Below are 13,797 nucleotides of genomic sequence, written 5' to 3'. Positions count from 1 at the left end.
CCGTTTGATTGCTGGGATCTTATTGTGTAGAGACAATATTGCTGTGTGTTCCCTTGTGGTGAACAGATTCGGCGTCTGTGAACAGGAAAAACTCAGTGACCCTCTCAACCAAACAGTCTGAACAGGAATGTCAGCAGACAGTTTACAGTAACTAAAAAATCTCCTGAGTCGACTTTGTGGACCGCTGTAAAATCAGGCTCGCTGGAAATATTAGAGTTTAGTCAAAAGAAAGAGTATGATTTCAACACAAATTTTTTTTTCCTTACTTCTCTTCAGATGAATAATGTTGTAAAATAACTGCTTAAAAACCCAAAACAAAACATGTAAATGTTTTGGGTTTTTTCTTGTTTGTTTATTGAAAGCATGACATGTTGATGACTTGTCAGACATTATTTTTTTGAGAAGTTGGTTACCACCTGGTGTGGTTTCAGGTTGTGGTGGTTAAAGTTAGGTAAAGTGGTAAGTAAAAATATGTTATGTGACAACATCAGGTGGTTTCTAGAACAATGGCTGAAACACTAAAAAGAACGTTTGGAATGTTCCACACAAACCAAAATGCTCCTAATGGTCAAAGGCTTCCTGTACACACACACGCACACACACACACACACACACACATACACACACACCCACTTGTTTACCTGTCTTCATGGGCACTATAGCAATAGACTTGTCGCTTTCTTGGGACCATTACCTTCTACCAAAACCTAAAATTCAATCTGAGCCATAACTAAGTCTGGACTCAGCAGTGACCCTTTAAAGGTCTGTTTAAATGTGAAGACAAAATTTGGCATTATTTGGTCTTTTAAATGTCCTCAGAAAGTCTAAGACTCATATTACATCTCACATAAACACTTATACAAGCAAACACACACTTCCTGTTCAGAGCACTTACTGTACTGTGTTCCCATAGAATGTTCCAGATACTTTCAGAATCCTCTGGATGTGAATGTCTGTATTGTTCTCCTGCTAACGAATCAGTATTTAGACTGTAGAGAAACAAAACCTGACTCCACCCTCAATCCCCTCAAATAACCTTCTATTGGTCAGTAAGTGGCATCATTGCTGTATCTGCAATGGCATACGCAATTTTCATTGTTTGTTTTTAAGAAAAGTTTGAGAAACAAAGGGGATAAAGGTTATTTATGTTTTTTTGAATTTACAATTTATGCACTTTTTTTTAAAGAGATACATTCATTTCATTCTCTATATTACAAATATTTAACACTGTAGTAAAAACGATACAATTATATTTTTATTTTCAGCCCCGGAGCCTGTCTCTGAGATAACTGTTTCAAATGGCGGCAAGTCTGATGCTCTGCAGGTGTCGTGGCGTCCTGTGTCAGGAGTCGTGGACAGCTACCTGGTCTGCCTTGAGGAGAGGAAGGGAATTTCTAAACATAAATTTGTTGTGTCCCACTCCTCACCACCTGAGTGCTCATTCAGGTCGCTGGAGGCTGGCCGGCTTTACTCGGTGGTCATAAAAACAAGGAGTGGCGACCTGGAGACTTCCGCCACCGTCCTAGCTCGAACACGTAAGAATCCAGTCCTTTTAAAGTCTTATATTTGTCTGAGTTTATGTTTATTTTACCATCTACCAGTTTTGTTTGTACTTAAGTTAAAACATCTCTGTTGCTTTGTCTTTTGTTCCATTTTGCAGAACCAGCCACTGTGCAAAATCCAATAGCTGTTCACTCTGGAAGAGACAACTTCCTCAAGGTATATCTGTGTAACAAGAATAACATTTAATTTAATGTGGTGTTACTGTTGCAGTTTTTTACTTGTTTTATTTGTTTTTTTAAAGCTCTCTTAGTGAAATGATCACCTAAGTGGTCTACATCTCAGAAAAAGACAACTTTCGGGGATATTTGAATGTTTGGGGTTTTTTTTTTTGATAGTCCAAAAACGATTTTACTTCTGAACCTGTGTTGCGACTTCAGGCTCTGAGAGACTAAATTATGGATTTGTTAAGAGGAATTAAGTCGCAAAAGTGTCATTTTTTTGACAAGACACAAAAGTAGATTAAAAGGAAATTTCTCACTACTTTAAATTACCCTCAAATAATGTGTTGGGATTTCTGTATAAACTATATATTTTTAATTAAATGTTTCATGTTTTTAAGACACTTTAATCTTACACATAACAAAAGAGTCACAGCCAAAATTAATGTGGGGCTTATCTGTTTTAAGGCTGAATAATCATCAAAACAAATATTTCTAGGTGGCTTAATTGAGAACAAATTAGCACCCATTACACAAACCGTTACAGCTAAAACAGGAGTGGCTGTTGTCTGCAAAACAGGTGGCACACTTTATTCGTGTCGGGATTACAGCTGTAATAGATGTGGGTGTCATCTACATAACATTGATGATGTGCACTACTCTAACATGCCTGAGCACATATGTATTAAAAATAAAAATGAGCTAAGTACCAAGCCCTGAGGAACCCCACCATCAGCTTTGAACTAGAGCACCTGGTCTAGCCATAACTAGGTTTAGTTAACTTGGGTGAAGGAGTTATCAAACGTACAAATACGAGTAAAGCTAGAACCAACAGAGAGTCATAAAGCTGATTGATTGATTCTTTAAATTTTTAAATATTACTATGTGATCATATTGTGTCATACTTTCAGGTGTACTGGCGCCAAGCGGCTGGGGTTCTCGACCGCTACGTGGTTCTGATCCGTTACAATCACACCGTGCTGCAGAATAAGAGTGTCTCAGCAGGACACAACGAGTGCGTCTTCTCATCTCTGACATCGGGTAGACTCTACACTGTCACTGTGGAAACCTGGAGTGGAGACTATGTCAGCAGCATCTCCACTGATGGACGCACCTGTGAGTGAGAGATAACGTGAAAAATGACCTAACATGGTAATATTACAGAAAAGTTCTTTTTGTGTGTGTTATTTCTCCTGATTGGGATGAATTTTGTATTTTAGTTCCTGCAGCTGTTCAGAATCTGTTACTCAGCAATGCAGGAACCGACAAGTTGAACATCACCTGGAGCCCTGCCCCTGGAGACGTGGATTACTATGAGGTGTGCTTCACAAAACTTTGTTTAAAAAATATTTAGTAATTCATAGACAAACACCTGAACACCGGTCTAAATAATCAGTATCAGCTATAATGTGTTGTAATTCAGATATTACTGAGGGAATTTAAAAATATGATCGAGTAAGCAGGTACTTTAAGTATGTTTAATAGGGTTATGGTTAAAATAACTATACTATAATTACTTAAAAATTGCGGAGTAAGTGAAGTATTCTAAGTGCATTTTCCCACTGATATGATTTAACAATGTTAAAATGTATCATCAAACATGAATTGAACCCCTGTTTCCCAGAGGATGAACTCATCTCACTGCACCACTTCCTGTACCCCCAGGTCACTCTGCTCTTCAACGATTCTCGAGTATTCCCTCCGGTCACGCTGGGTGGTGAGGTGCGACAACACCGGCTGACCTCTTTGACGCCTGGGCGGCTTTATAAGATTGTGGTGGCGACATTCAGTGGATCATATCAGAGAGCAGAGTTCATTGAGGGGCGAACAGGTTAGAAATGCAGAGTATATGTTCACAGCTTCACTGCAAGCATCTTGGGTTGAAGTTTAGTAAATCCATCTCGTCTTCAGTTCCCAGAGCTGTAGGAAACCTCCACCTGGTTCCACAACCTGGTCTGACTGACTCTGTTGCTGGACTTTTGGCTTCCTGGATGCCTGGCGAAGGAGACCTGGACATGTACATTGTGTCCCTGTTGACCGTGGTAAGTTAATACCAAAGACACCTCACCACATGATTTGTTTAACCCCTTTTTTGATTCCAACTTCAACTGCAATTCATAAAAATGCATCTGATATGAAACACTGCAAGTTTCACACTTATCATAAACATATTAGTTTGAAATGTATACAGTTGGATGGAATAATAGGTTCAGTGTGATTTTGTACCTGTTCTGTATAAGTATAATATAATGGAAATGTTTTTATTTGTATAAAAAAACACAACAAAGCACGAGATGACAGTTCAGGGTGTGGTATATAACTCAGACAGGAAATCAACATTCTGCTGTAAAAATTGCTTTAATAACAAACATGGGCCTGGGTGTAGGGATAATTGTGCTAAAGGACAGTACGAGGCAAACATTCCCAGCATGAGTACACCCTAGTTTGAGCTCAAAACATTCAGCAGTCATATGAACTCATAATTTAAATTAAATGTATTAAAAATTAAAGACATCTAAAAATGTGTGTACTTTCAGTTCCACACCAACACGAGCAGCTCATGTACGCATTGGGTCGACTGATGAATGGGCAGTGTTGGGAAGGTTACTTTTAAAATGTATTCCATTACAGAATACAGAATACATGCCCCAAAATGTATTCTGTAACGTATTCCGTTACGTTACTCAATGACAGTAACGTATTCTGAATACTTTGGATTACAGTGTGTGAATGTGTGGATGACTGGATATGTAAAGCGCTTTGGGGTCCTTAGGGACTAGTAAAGCGCTATATAAATACAGGCCATTTACCATTTAATCTATTATCATGCTTTTTACAACAACATGAATGTACTATTGCTGTATGATTTATTACTATTACTGAAGGTCCGCGACTCCGAACTGTAGTAAAGGGACCTCTGACTAATACGGTGGGGTCCCTGTCGGCTCGTAGCCGAAAAATAGCTTTACTTTGTTGTGTGGGTCAACTTTTCTTGCGAGAGACAAGAGAGAGGCGTTGAAAGACTGCTCCAATGGAACTTATTGTTTTCGGAGGAAAACACGAACACGGTGTACAGTCGAGTCTTAATAGCTTACTTACAACTGGGCTCGTCAGGCACTCTTCTTGGCTGAAGTGGTTATTATTATATTTACATGCTTCCAGCTCCCGTTTTTCCTCGATGATAACTCATACCTTTCCACTCCCCTTTTTCTCCCTCCTCGTGCTCACAGACACATAACGTGTATGGCAGTCCATTCTCCCTGCAACACGGACTACACTGCCCATGATGCTACATTCTTTAGAGCTATGCTTGTAGCATTCTGCCTGTTAGCTTAGCACAACAACAACAACAACGAAAAGGCGCTCTCTCACCCAGGAAACACACAGTCGCAGAGAGAGAGAGAGCGTCGCACTGTAACCATGGCAACCGTAACGCTGCCGCCTGGAACAACAGAACGTAGCTGTCAAACAAAACCCAAACAGTCCTGACCCGTGACAAAAAGAAACAGGAAAGTACCGCAGTGTAATCCATTTATTTCAACAAAGTAACTGTATTCTGAATACCACCTTTTTAAACGCTAACTTTAACGGAATACAGTTACTCATATTTTGTATTTTAAATACGTAACGGCGGTACATGTATTCCGTTACTCCCCAACACTGTGAATAGGTGATGTTCAGACCGTATAATGAAGGGATGCGGAGGTGGTGGAGTAACAGACGACTTAAGACATATCTCTCAACTTTCTGTCTTTAGGACGGAGTCATTATCGACACTCGTCTTGTTCCCAAACATGTCACCACCCTGGACTTTTTAGAGCTGACCCCAGGTCACCTTTACACCATCACTGTCCAATCGATGAGTGGGAAGCTAAGCAATAGCAACACAGCCACAGGCAGGACAGGTAAGGCACCTGACAGATTATTAGAGTTTTGTCATTTAGATCAGTGCAGACTGAACATAGGTAAATTCTCTCCTTCACCACAGCTCCAGCCAGAGTCACAGCCCTCCAGGCTGATAATGATCACACCACCCACAGCCTCACCGTCAGCTGGGAGCAACCAGTGGGCGCATATGACAGCTACAGCCTGCAGCTGCTGGACGAGGCCGGCATTGTGGTGATCAATAGAACGGTCGCAGCCGAGAGTCGAAGCAAGCTTCTGGAAGGTCTGACGTCAGGGAAGTGGTATCGCGTGAGGGTCGTAACGCTGAGTGGTGGCGTGCCGTCACTGGAGGCAAGCGCAGAGGGGCAAACACGTAAGTCGCAATTTAGAAGTTTTTACTAAGAGGACGGATCGTTAATGACGTATAAAACTAGTTATGATACAACTATGACTCTTCTGCTACATGTTTTTTTTTTTTTAAAGTGTTGAAACCCTGCAGTTTCTGTGACATCCACTAGAGGCTCCAGCAGTCATTCAGGCCCCATAGACTCCCATGTCAAAAGAAGTATTTTCACTAAAGAACCTCCTGAAAGAACCTCCTGTAAATGCACACTTTGACCCAAGGTGAATCCTTTCTTCTTCAGGTCCCGCTGCCGTCAGTAATCTATTGGTCATTTCAGCCAACACCTCCTCTCTCTCCTTCTCTTGGCGTCCATCCGATGGCCATGTTGACATCTATGACCTGACCCTGTACAGCATCTCTGAGGGGACCACCAATCACAGGCAGGGCTCTCCTGGGAGCAGGAGGGATCATCACACGGTGGGATCAACATTCACATGTTTCCTGATGTTCATGCTAAGCTAAGTTTCTAAGCTAAGTTCTTGCTAAGTTTCATCGTGTTAATGTGCGCTGTGTGTTCTTCAGAATGCAGGTGAACAGGTGGACCTGCAGAAGGTGGGCTCGGCTGCAGACAGCTGTGTGTTCTCTGGGCTGAGAGCAGGCAGTCTGTACAAGCTGCAGGTGGTGAGCTGGAGCAGAGACATGAGCAGCGAATCATCTGTGCTGGCCAGAACCGGTCAGTCAGTGCTGTTGTATGGATACAAACATCACAGCCATCGCTTAGCCTTCATTTTATTCTGTCCTCATCTTTTCTCACCTTCAAGATATTTTTTCCACGTTCTCGGCATTTAGTCAGATAGTTTCTCCTCTTCCATCTTTCCTTGCTATTTTCTTAAATTTTTCTTCTTTCTGTTTCTTCTCATTTCACTTACCTCAGTCACATTGTTAAAATGTCTTCTTCCTTTTTGTCCCCCCTCTGCTCTGCAGTCCCATCTCCAGTCTCATCTCTACAGGTGGAGAGTTCAGGATGGACGGACAGACTGGGAGTCAGCTGGCACCATGGAGAGGGAAGCTTTAGCAGTTATGAGGTAAATGTATCTCTGTGATATCTGCAGTTAAACTGTTGCAAACATGACCTCCTCCTTCAGTCCACAAAAAAATAAATCCCACTAGCCATGTTTTGCAGAGTTCGGTCTTTATGGTTTAGAATTAAAATTCCTCCCCGTGACTCTCCGATTTTAAAACAGAAAAAATTTCAGTGGAGTTCTCAATTAGAATCTCATGCTGATTTGTTTGTTTCCCTGTTACGTAAGGTGGTGTTGTACGATGTTTCTGGATCCATCCTGGGAGCCCAGACTCTTGGTGCGGAGCACACAAGTCACACCTTCACTGCGCTGGTCCCTGGTAGACTGTACCGTGCTGAGGTTATCACGCACAGTGGAGATTTGACCAATAATGTTTCAGCATTTGGGCGCACCTGTGAGTGAAATGAAAATACACACAAGCACATTTTTTTGATGTAGTTTAAATGCCAAATTATTTTGATTACTTTTTTTCCCCAGCTCCCCAACCGCCTGCCCACCTGTCCGTCAAACAAGGCCCAAGCAATGACACAATAGAGCTGTTGTGGGCTGTTCCCACCAAAGGAGACTACAGTAACTTCAGTCTGCAGTGGACTCCTCCTGATCAGCTGACGGTCACACAAACCCATCTGACCAGCTGCATTGTGGGCGGGATGTTTCCAGGGCGAGAGTACAACTTCACTCTGATGACTACTAGTGGGGGCGGAGCCAAAGGTGGACCAACAGTCAGGAGCCAGCCAATCCAGAGGAACATAAGAACAAGTAGGGGGAACCTAAAGGAAGAAAAATAAATCAATTACTACTGTGCGAGTATTTAATCAGACATATTTATACTGACCTTACTCTCTTAATATTTCCTGTTAGTGGAAAATTTTTCTGCATATTAATTTTGGCATGTTTCTTGCATTTTCTGTTAATCAGATCAGGATTAATCAACCTCTGACCGCACATTTGACAATCTTTATGGTTTTATTTATGTTTATAGATAATTTGAGCAAACATTAAAAAATACTATCAGCTTACAAGAAGAGGATCCAAAGCTTTAAAAGCATTTTACAAACCAGCTGCATTTATGATTTTATTCCACTTGATGGCAGCACAACAGAGGCTCTGAGTCTCTCTGTGGAGTTAAATCCATTTTTAATCCTATCCTGCTTGTCCAGAGGGTTTTTGGCTGCAGGGACTGAAACCATCAGGGAGAGGAATAAAAAATATCCAGGTCACATATATATCTGACCCAGTTTCTCTTCACAGCTTCCTTTTTTAATTTCCAGCAGACGAAGTGATGAAGTATTTAACACATTTATAAATACCCACAGAGAAGCCCTTATTTTGAGTTCACTCAGACAGGAAGTACAAAATTAAAAGCTAGATCTGTACATGGCCAAAAGTTCCCTGTGTATCATTAGAAGAGTAACGACGACTTAAAGGAAAAGGCTCAAAAAATCCCTCTGAAAAACAACTGCATGCAAGTAATGTCTGTTTATCAGAGGTATGTTGTATTCATTCTTCACTGAATACAGACCCAGGCAAGTGCACCCCAAAGCCCGAAAACTATTTTTACAACCAAAAAGCAGAGTATCAATCCATCTTTAAATGTTTAAAGATGATAACGGAACAGCTTGAAGCTTTTGTTATTACCTTTAATCGTTTGCCATTATTTTTAACATTTCAAAAAGGCTTGGAGGACATTGATAGACGCTGTCTCTACATGTAACCTGTGTACACTTTCACTGAATCATGGATTCATATTGATTTAAGTTATAATGACTATGTGGACAAGAGATATTTTATTTTGTATTCTTATGGTCACAGTTATAATCAGACCTATCATTGATTAATCATTTACCATTGTTGAATCAGTTGACAGAATAATCTTTGAATTATATCTATGTTAATCTGAGCAGATATTAATGCATACAGATTATCATAACTTTAATCAGTCTATTGTTGTTCTGTATTATTCTTTCTATCTGCTTAAGCTGTTGTCCATTAGTGTATTTACACCACTCGATCTGGTGGGTCCAGCAGGGCCTGTTCCAGTCACTTGGACATATTCAGGCGAATAACAACATGCACATAGTTATGTAAAACACGCACGTTCACACACACACTAAGTAAGGACAGGGAGGTCGTCTTAGGACAGTCTCTCTTTGTACATACTTTCACAAAACTGCACAACACAATACACACTTGTTTTTCTCTAAAGTAGCAGTTGATGTCTATATAAGGAGAACTTTTTGAGTGTGGGGAACGGTTATCATTTCCAGTAAGATCTTACTGTGACGTCATCAGGGTAATATAAGGATGGGGAGCGGTCCATTCGCAGAAGATTGTATTGCAAGTTTTCTTCCCACACTGAAAGTGTGTAAAATAAAGATCACTATTTTTGACACCTACCTCAGCCTGCTTTCTTCTCTTACCCAAATCGAATGAATTTCAACAACTACTAACCGTTAAACTGCATGAAATAACCAATCAAAAACTGGTCAGCAGAAATGAGCACAAATGAAATAAGAATGAATTAATCTCAGCAAAATATTCACTTATTTGGTTTGGCTAATGTAAGAGGGGGCAGTCAGATTAGTGCTGATTTTATCTATTTATCTGTTGTACTCACAGGAGTTTTAACCCAAATAATTTTGTAGTACAATAATTATGTCATAATTAGCTTATGTTTACTGATCAAAGGCCCTTATTTTCACCTCTTGAATACAAAAGTTCCATCTTATTTTTCTATCTTCTGTCTGCTCCCAGCCCAAAAAATGACAAATGTGTTGTCCTTTGCCTCTGTCTTTGTCCTCAGGAACATTCATCATCTCTTAAAGAGTGATTCTATCATCTGATCAGGAAAAATAAATGGGGACTTTCGCAGCAGCAGACTTGTCGCTCTCTGTTTTGAAAAGATAAACACCACAAGGAATTTATTTTACTCATGAAGGTCAAACTTGAAAATAAGCAAAGTGAGAAACAGAAAGTTCATTGGACTTGTTCTTTTTGTCTCCTTTTGTCACTTTTCATTCATCATCTTTCTTCTCATCTTGTCTTCATTTTTTCTATACTTCTTTCCTCTCCTTGTGTCCTTATCTCCTCTTTTCTAGGTCCATCTTCTCTAAAGTCCATCCACTGCTTCCCTCTCTCCTCTTCCTCCCTCTCTTGCTCCTGGTCACCTCCACACGCTGACTTTGACTCTTACGAGGTTGAGTGTCGGCGCTACGATGACCGGGAGCTGATCTCAGCATTGAAGCTAGTGGGAGGCATCACAGCGGTGACACTGGACCACTTGGAGCCATACAGGAAATACTCTGTGACGGTCAGAGTGTCATCAGCCGGACAGACGAGCCCGCCGGTGACACACACCACCGTCACTATGATCGACCGTGAGTTTAAGCACACACTTACAAGGATCTTCATTTACATAAGGCAGTCTCAGGCACCTAACCTGGACCTAATCCTTTTTGACCTGAGCCCTGAACTAAGACCCTTTAAGCATGTGAGGACTGACCCAGAACAGTCCTCACTTTTCATTAAATTTCATTGGTCCTCATATTGATAGATAGACAAGCATACATACACACACCAATATTCCCCTCAGGTAAAGTGTTGGATTTGGTTGTTTAAATAAAACCTCAGTTTAAGTAGGACTGCTCACCTGGGAAACAAAGAGGGAACTGAAGACTGACTTTACTCCAAGTTTGTGCATAGTCAGTTTTCTTTACCTGTTTCAGTGGCATTATACTATTCTATACTTTTCTGAACTAATTCCTTAAAAACGCTCAAATGTTTTTAACTTGTAGTTAAGCTTTATGTCCACTGCCATCTTGGGTTTCTGTAGCCAAACACAATCACATTTGGAGGAGCGGGTGGAATGCTAAGGCGGGATTCAGTGACTGATGTTTGACTTTACTGCTGTGATTGACACATCAACAATAACCAGTAATCACATGGCAAGCTAGAAATACTCAATTAGCAGTTACCATGAGTCAAACTAGCAGCCCATGACTAACTTAAAGCAACATAAAGCAGCTCTTGTGAACAGATTTCTCCTTACTTGAAAGTCCAAGAAAAGCGTCCGGCAGACATTTTTTTTTACATCACTGACTTTGGCACAGCTGCCCGTCAGCTGTCCACCCATAATTCACTCCCAGATTGTGGTTCACATTTTAGGGAACTCGCCATGAGTTTTTTCACTAATAACATTCAGGTTTAAGGTCACGTTTGTCATTTTACAAGCAAACTAAATTGTGATTGATTGTTCACTCACTCTAAAACCCAGCTCTTATTTGAATAAGCCAACTTCATGACTTCATGATCCTGTCATGGGTGCCAGAGAGAAACAGAAGGGATCTGACTCGACATCATCTGGTTTTCCGTGTTTGCTGTCAAACCCATTTGTTTCTGCTGTATATGTATGTAGCTATACCTTACACTGAATTGGAACTAAAAGGCGTTATCTTTAATTTATTACGGGTCTAAAACCTCTAAATAGCACACTTCCTCCTATGATTCTATCTAACTAGGCCGAGTTTGAACATCTGGTGCAGTCAACTCCTGCTACAATAAAAAATAAACAACAGAAGGGAACTTTTGTGTGTGTGTGTGTGTGTGTGTGTGTGTGTGTGTGTGTGTGTGTGTGTGTGTGTGTGTGTTCATAATGAAGGAAGGAGACACACACACAGGTTCTTAATCTTTGAAGTGTCACTTTATTTTTCTCTTTGCCCTTTTTGAAAAAGTCACCATGACCCCAAACACTCTGGAAACTTTTCTCCTCTGCTAAAACCTTTTCCTTTCTTCTCTTTGTCCCCCCTTAGTTCACGTCCATCTCTTCCTCCCTCTTTGTGCTTGTGTTGCATTATAAATCATCCTGACACAAGCGCACTGGAAACAGAAAAAGGCAGAAAATCCACAAGTTTTTTATAGGTGGCATTTCAGGAAGAGAGAAAGCTAAGGATGAAACTGGGAGAAAGAGCGAATGGAAACTGGAAAAGCCAGTTTCTTCAGAAACAACAAAACTATATTTTTATATACTTTTCACAGTGTTGTGGTATACTAGTAGTGATGATCACCATGTGATACTATTGTGCTGATTGTGGAAGCATAATATTGTTTTTCTCTTTTGAGAATTTTTGTTTTTATAAACTTTTGTACATTTCTTGTTTCAGAGTTTTCAGAAAAAACATTTCAATGTGCTGTTTATTTTGCAATTAATATTACAATATTTTTAAATGCCATGAATAATCATGTATGTCATATGATAATTTCACAGTTATAAAATAGTTTGTGCTTGATAAAATGTCCAAATCTTGATAAAATAAACAAAAATTCCAACTTAATTTTTAAAATGATTACTGCAATTATTATGAGCTAAAAATATATTCAATAAAAAGTCAAAATGGCACTTATATTTGTTTAACCAGTCCTCTCTCCTTTCAGGCCCTCCTGTCCCACCTCAAAGTGTATGTGTCACCAAAAGGTCATCGAAGATCAAGTCATCCTCCATCCTGTTTCGCTTTAACTGCTCCTGGTTCAGCGACACCAACGGAGCCGTCCGATACTTCACCGTGATCGTGGCCGAGTCTGATGGTACAAACACACCAACACATGTTTACATTACTTTGACTTACATTCATTTCCAGACAGACAAACTGGAGGTAGACAAGTTTTTTTGTCTCTTCTGACAGCCAATGAAATGCTGCAGCCAGAACAGCGCCACCCACTGCCCTCATACCGCGACTACATCAGCAACTCATCCGTCAGAGCCTATCAGACTGCCTACTTCCCCAGCCGCTGTCCACAGGACACTGAGAGTTCTGCTGGGCAGGTAATCTGCAAATTACATGTTGAAATAGATCTTTTTCTAACTTTTCTAAAAATGCAAACAAAATATTTGTTTTCTGTAGACTTGACATAAACAACCAAACCTTTAGTCATTATAAAGGTGCTGATTAAACTCAAGATTCTGATCTTCACGAAGAACATTTTTATTTATTGTTTATTTGCATAATTAAAATTTAAGACATTAGAATTAAAATATTTAATTTTATTACATTTTTTAAGATAATTTTTAAAAAAGTGAAGAAGTTAAAAAAATGATCACAGTCACCCTCTGAATAAGAACTGTGCTGGTTGTATATCTGTCAATATATTAATGTGGTCAATCAATACCTGATCAGGTGGTGGAGGTGAACCTGGGCGCAGGAGGAGACCGGTTGGGGGGATCCTGTGATCATTACCATGACGGTGACCTCTATCTGAGTGACAGCTACGGTGCCTTCTGTGACGGGCCGCTGAAAGCCAAAACATCATACAGGTAATGAGAAACTGATGCTGCTGAAGTGCCACTGAGCACAGAAACACCTCCCCTCAGCTACTGACCGTGTATGTGTGTGTGTGTCTGCTCGCGCAGGCTAAGCGTGCGAGCCTTCACCCGACTGTTTGACGAGAACCACAGAGAGTTTTCTCAGCCACTCTTCACTGACACTTACCTGTCAGAGCCACTCCGGACGCACGCAGGTGAGACGGCCGACCATTTTCACTGATGATTAAAGATTTTATTCTTTTTCTTATAAAAATCTTACCTGAGTTTAACCAAACCTAACTTTTCCGTAAACTAAGGATAGCAATGAGTAGAATTAATGAATTTTTGGGACCATCTCATCTAAATTTTTAAAAATTTGTCTTTGAGTTTTGACTCATTAATATGACACAGATGTTTTATCTACACCTTCCACTCAAGGGCACATGAAGTAAAAGCTGAAACATCACAGCT

The 13,797-nt window shown here is 40.3% G+C and overlaps 1 protein-coding gene across 1 annotated transcript in view; it reads left to right on the top strand.

The window, feature by feature from the left end:
• ptprb (protein tyrosine phosphatase receptor type b) overlaps window positions 1-13,797 on the top strand; it is a 38,906-nt gene that overhangs the window by 13,301 nt on the left and 11,808 nt on the right. The window contains exons 11-28 of the mRNA XM_085435993.1: window positions 1,266-1,535; window positions 1,661-1,719; window positions 2,633-2,837; window positions 2,942-3,039; window positions 3,387-3,552; window positions 3,633-3,763; window positions 5,479-5,626; window positions 5,710-5,979; window positions 6,251-6,426; window positions 6,532-6,682; window positions 6,934-7,034; window positions 7,260-7,425; window positions 7,509-7,790; window positions 10,130-10,408; window positions 12,462-12,611; window positions 12,710-12,849; window positions 13,202-13,338; window positions 13,435-13,541. Of these exons, the coding sequence (XP_085292119.1) occupies window positions 1,266-1,535; window positions 1,661-1,719; window positions 2,633-2,837; window positions 2,942-3,039; window positions 3,387-3,552; window positions 3,633-3,763; window positions 5,479-5,626; window positions 5,710-5,979; window positions 6,251-6,426; window positions 6,532-6,682; window positions 6,934-7,034; window positions 7,260-7,425; window positions 7,509-7,790; window positions 10,130-10,408; window positions 12,462-12,611; window positions 12,710-12,849; window positions 13,202-13,338; window positions 13,435-13,541 (3,036 nt within the window). The remainder of the gene's footprint in view (window positions 1-1,265; window positions 1,536-1,660; window positions 1,720-2,632; window positions 2,838-2,941; window positions 3,040-3,386; window positions 3,553-3,632; window positions 3,764-5,478; window positions 5,627-5,709; window positions 5,980-6,250; window positions 6,427-6,531; window positions 6,683-6,933; window positions 7,035-7,259; window positions 7,426-7,508; window positions 7,791-10,129; window positions 10,409-12,461; window positions 12,612-12,709; window positions 12,850-13,201; window positions 13,339-13,434; window positions 13,542-13,797) is intronic.

Source organism: Copadichromis virginalis, linkage group LG17 (genome assembly GCF_057382275.1).
Source record: "Copadichromis virginalis isolate Kocher_CV1m ecotype Utaka linkage group LG17, C_Virginalis_male_GT1.1, whole genome shotgun sequence".
Classification (NCBI taxonomy): Eukaryota; Metazoa; Chordata; class Actinopteri; order Cichliformes; family Cichlidae; genus Copadichromis; species Copadichromis virginalis.
Note: the sequence above shows the minus strand (reverse complement) of the source record. Positions and strands in the feature narration are given on the sequence as shown.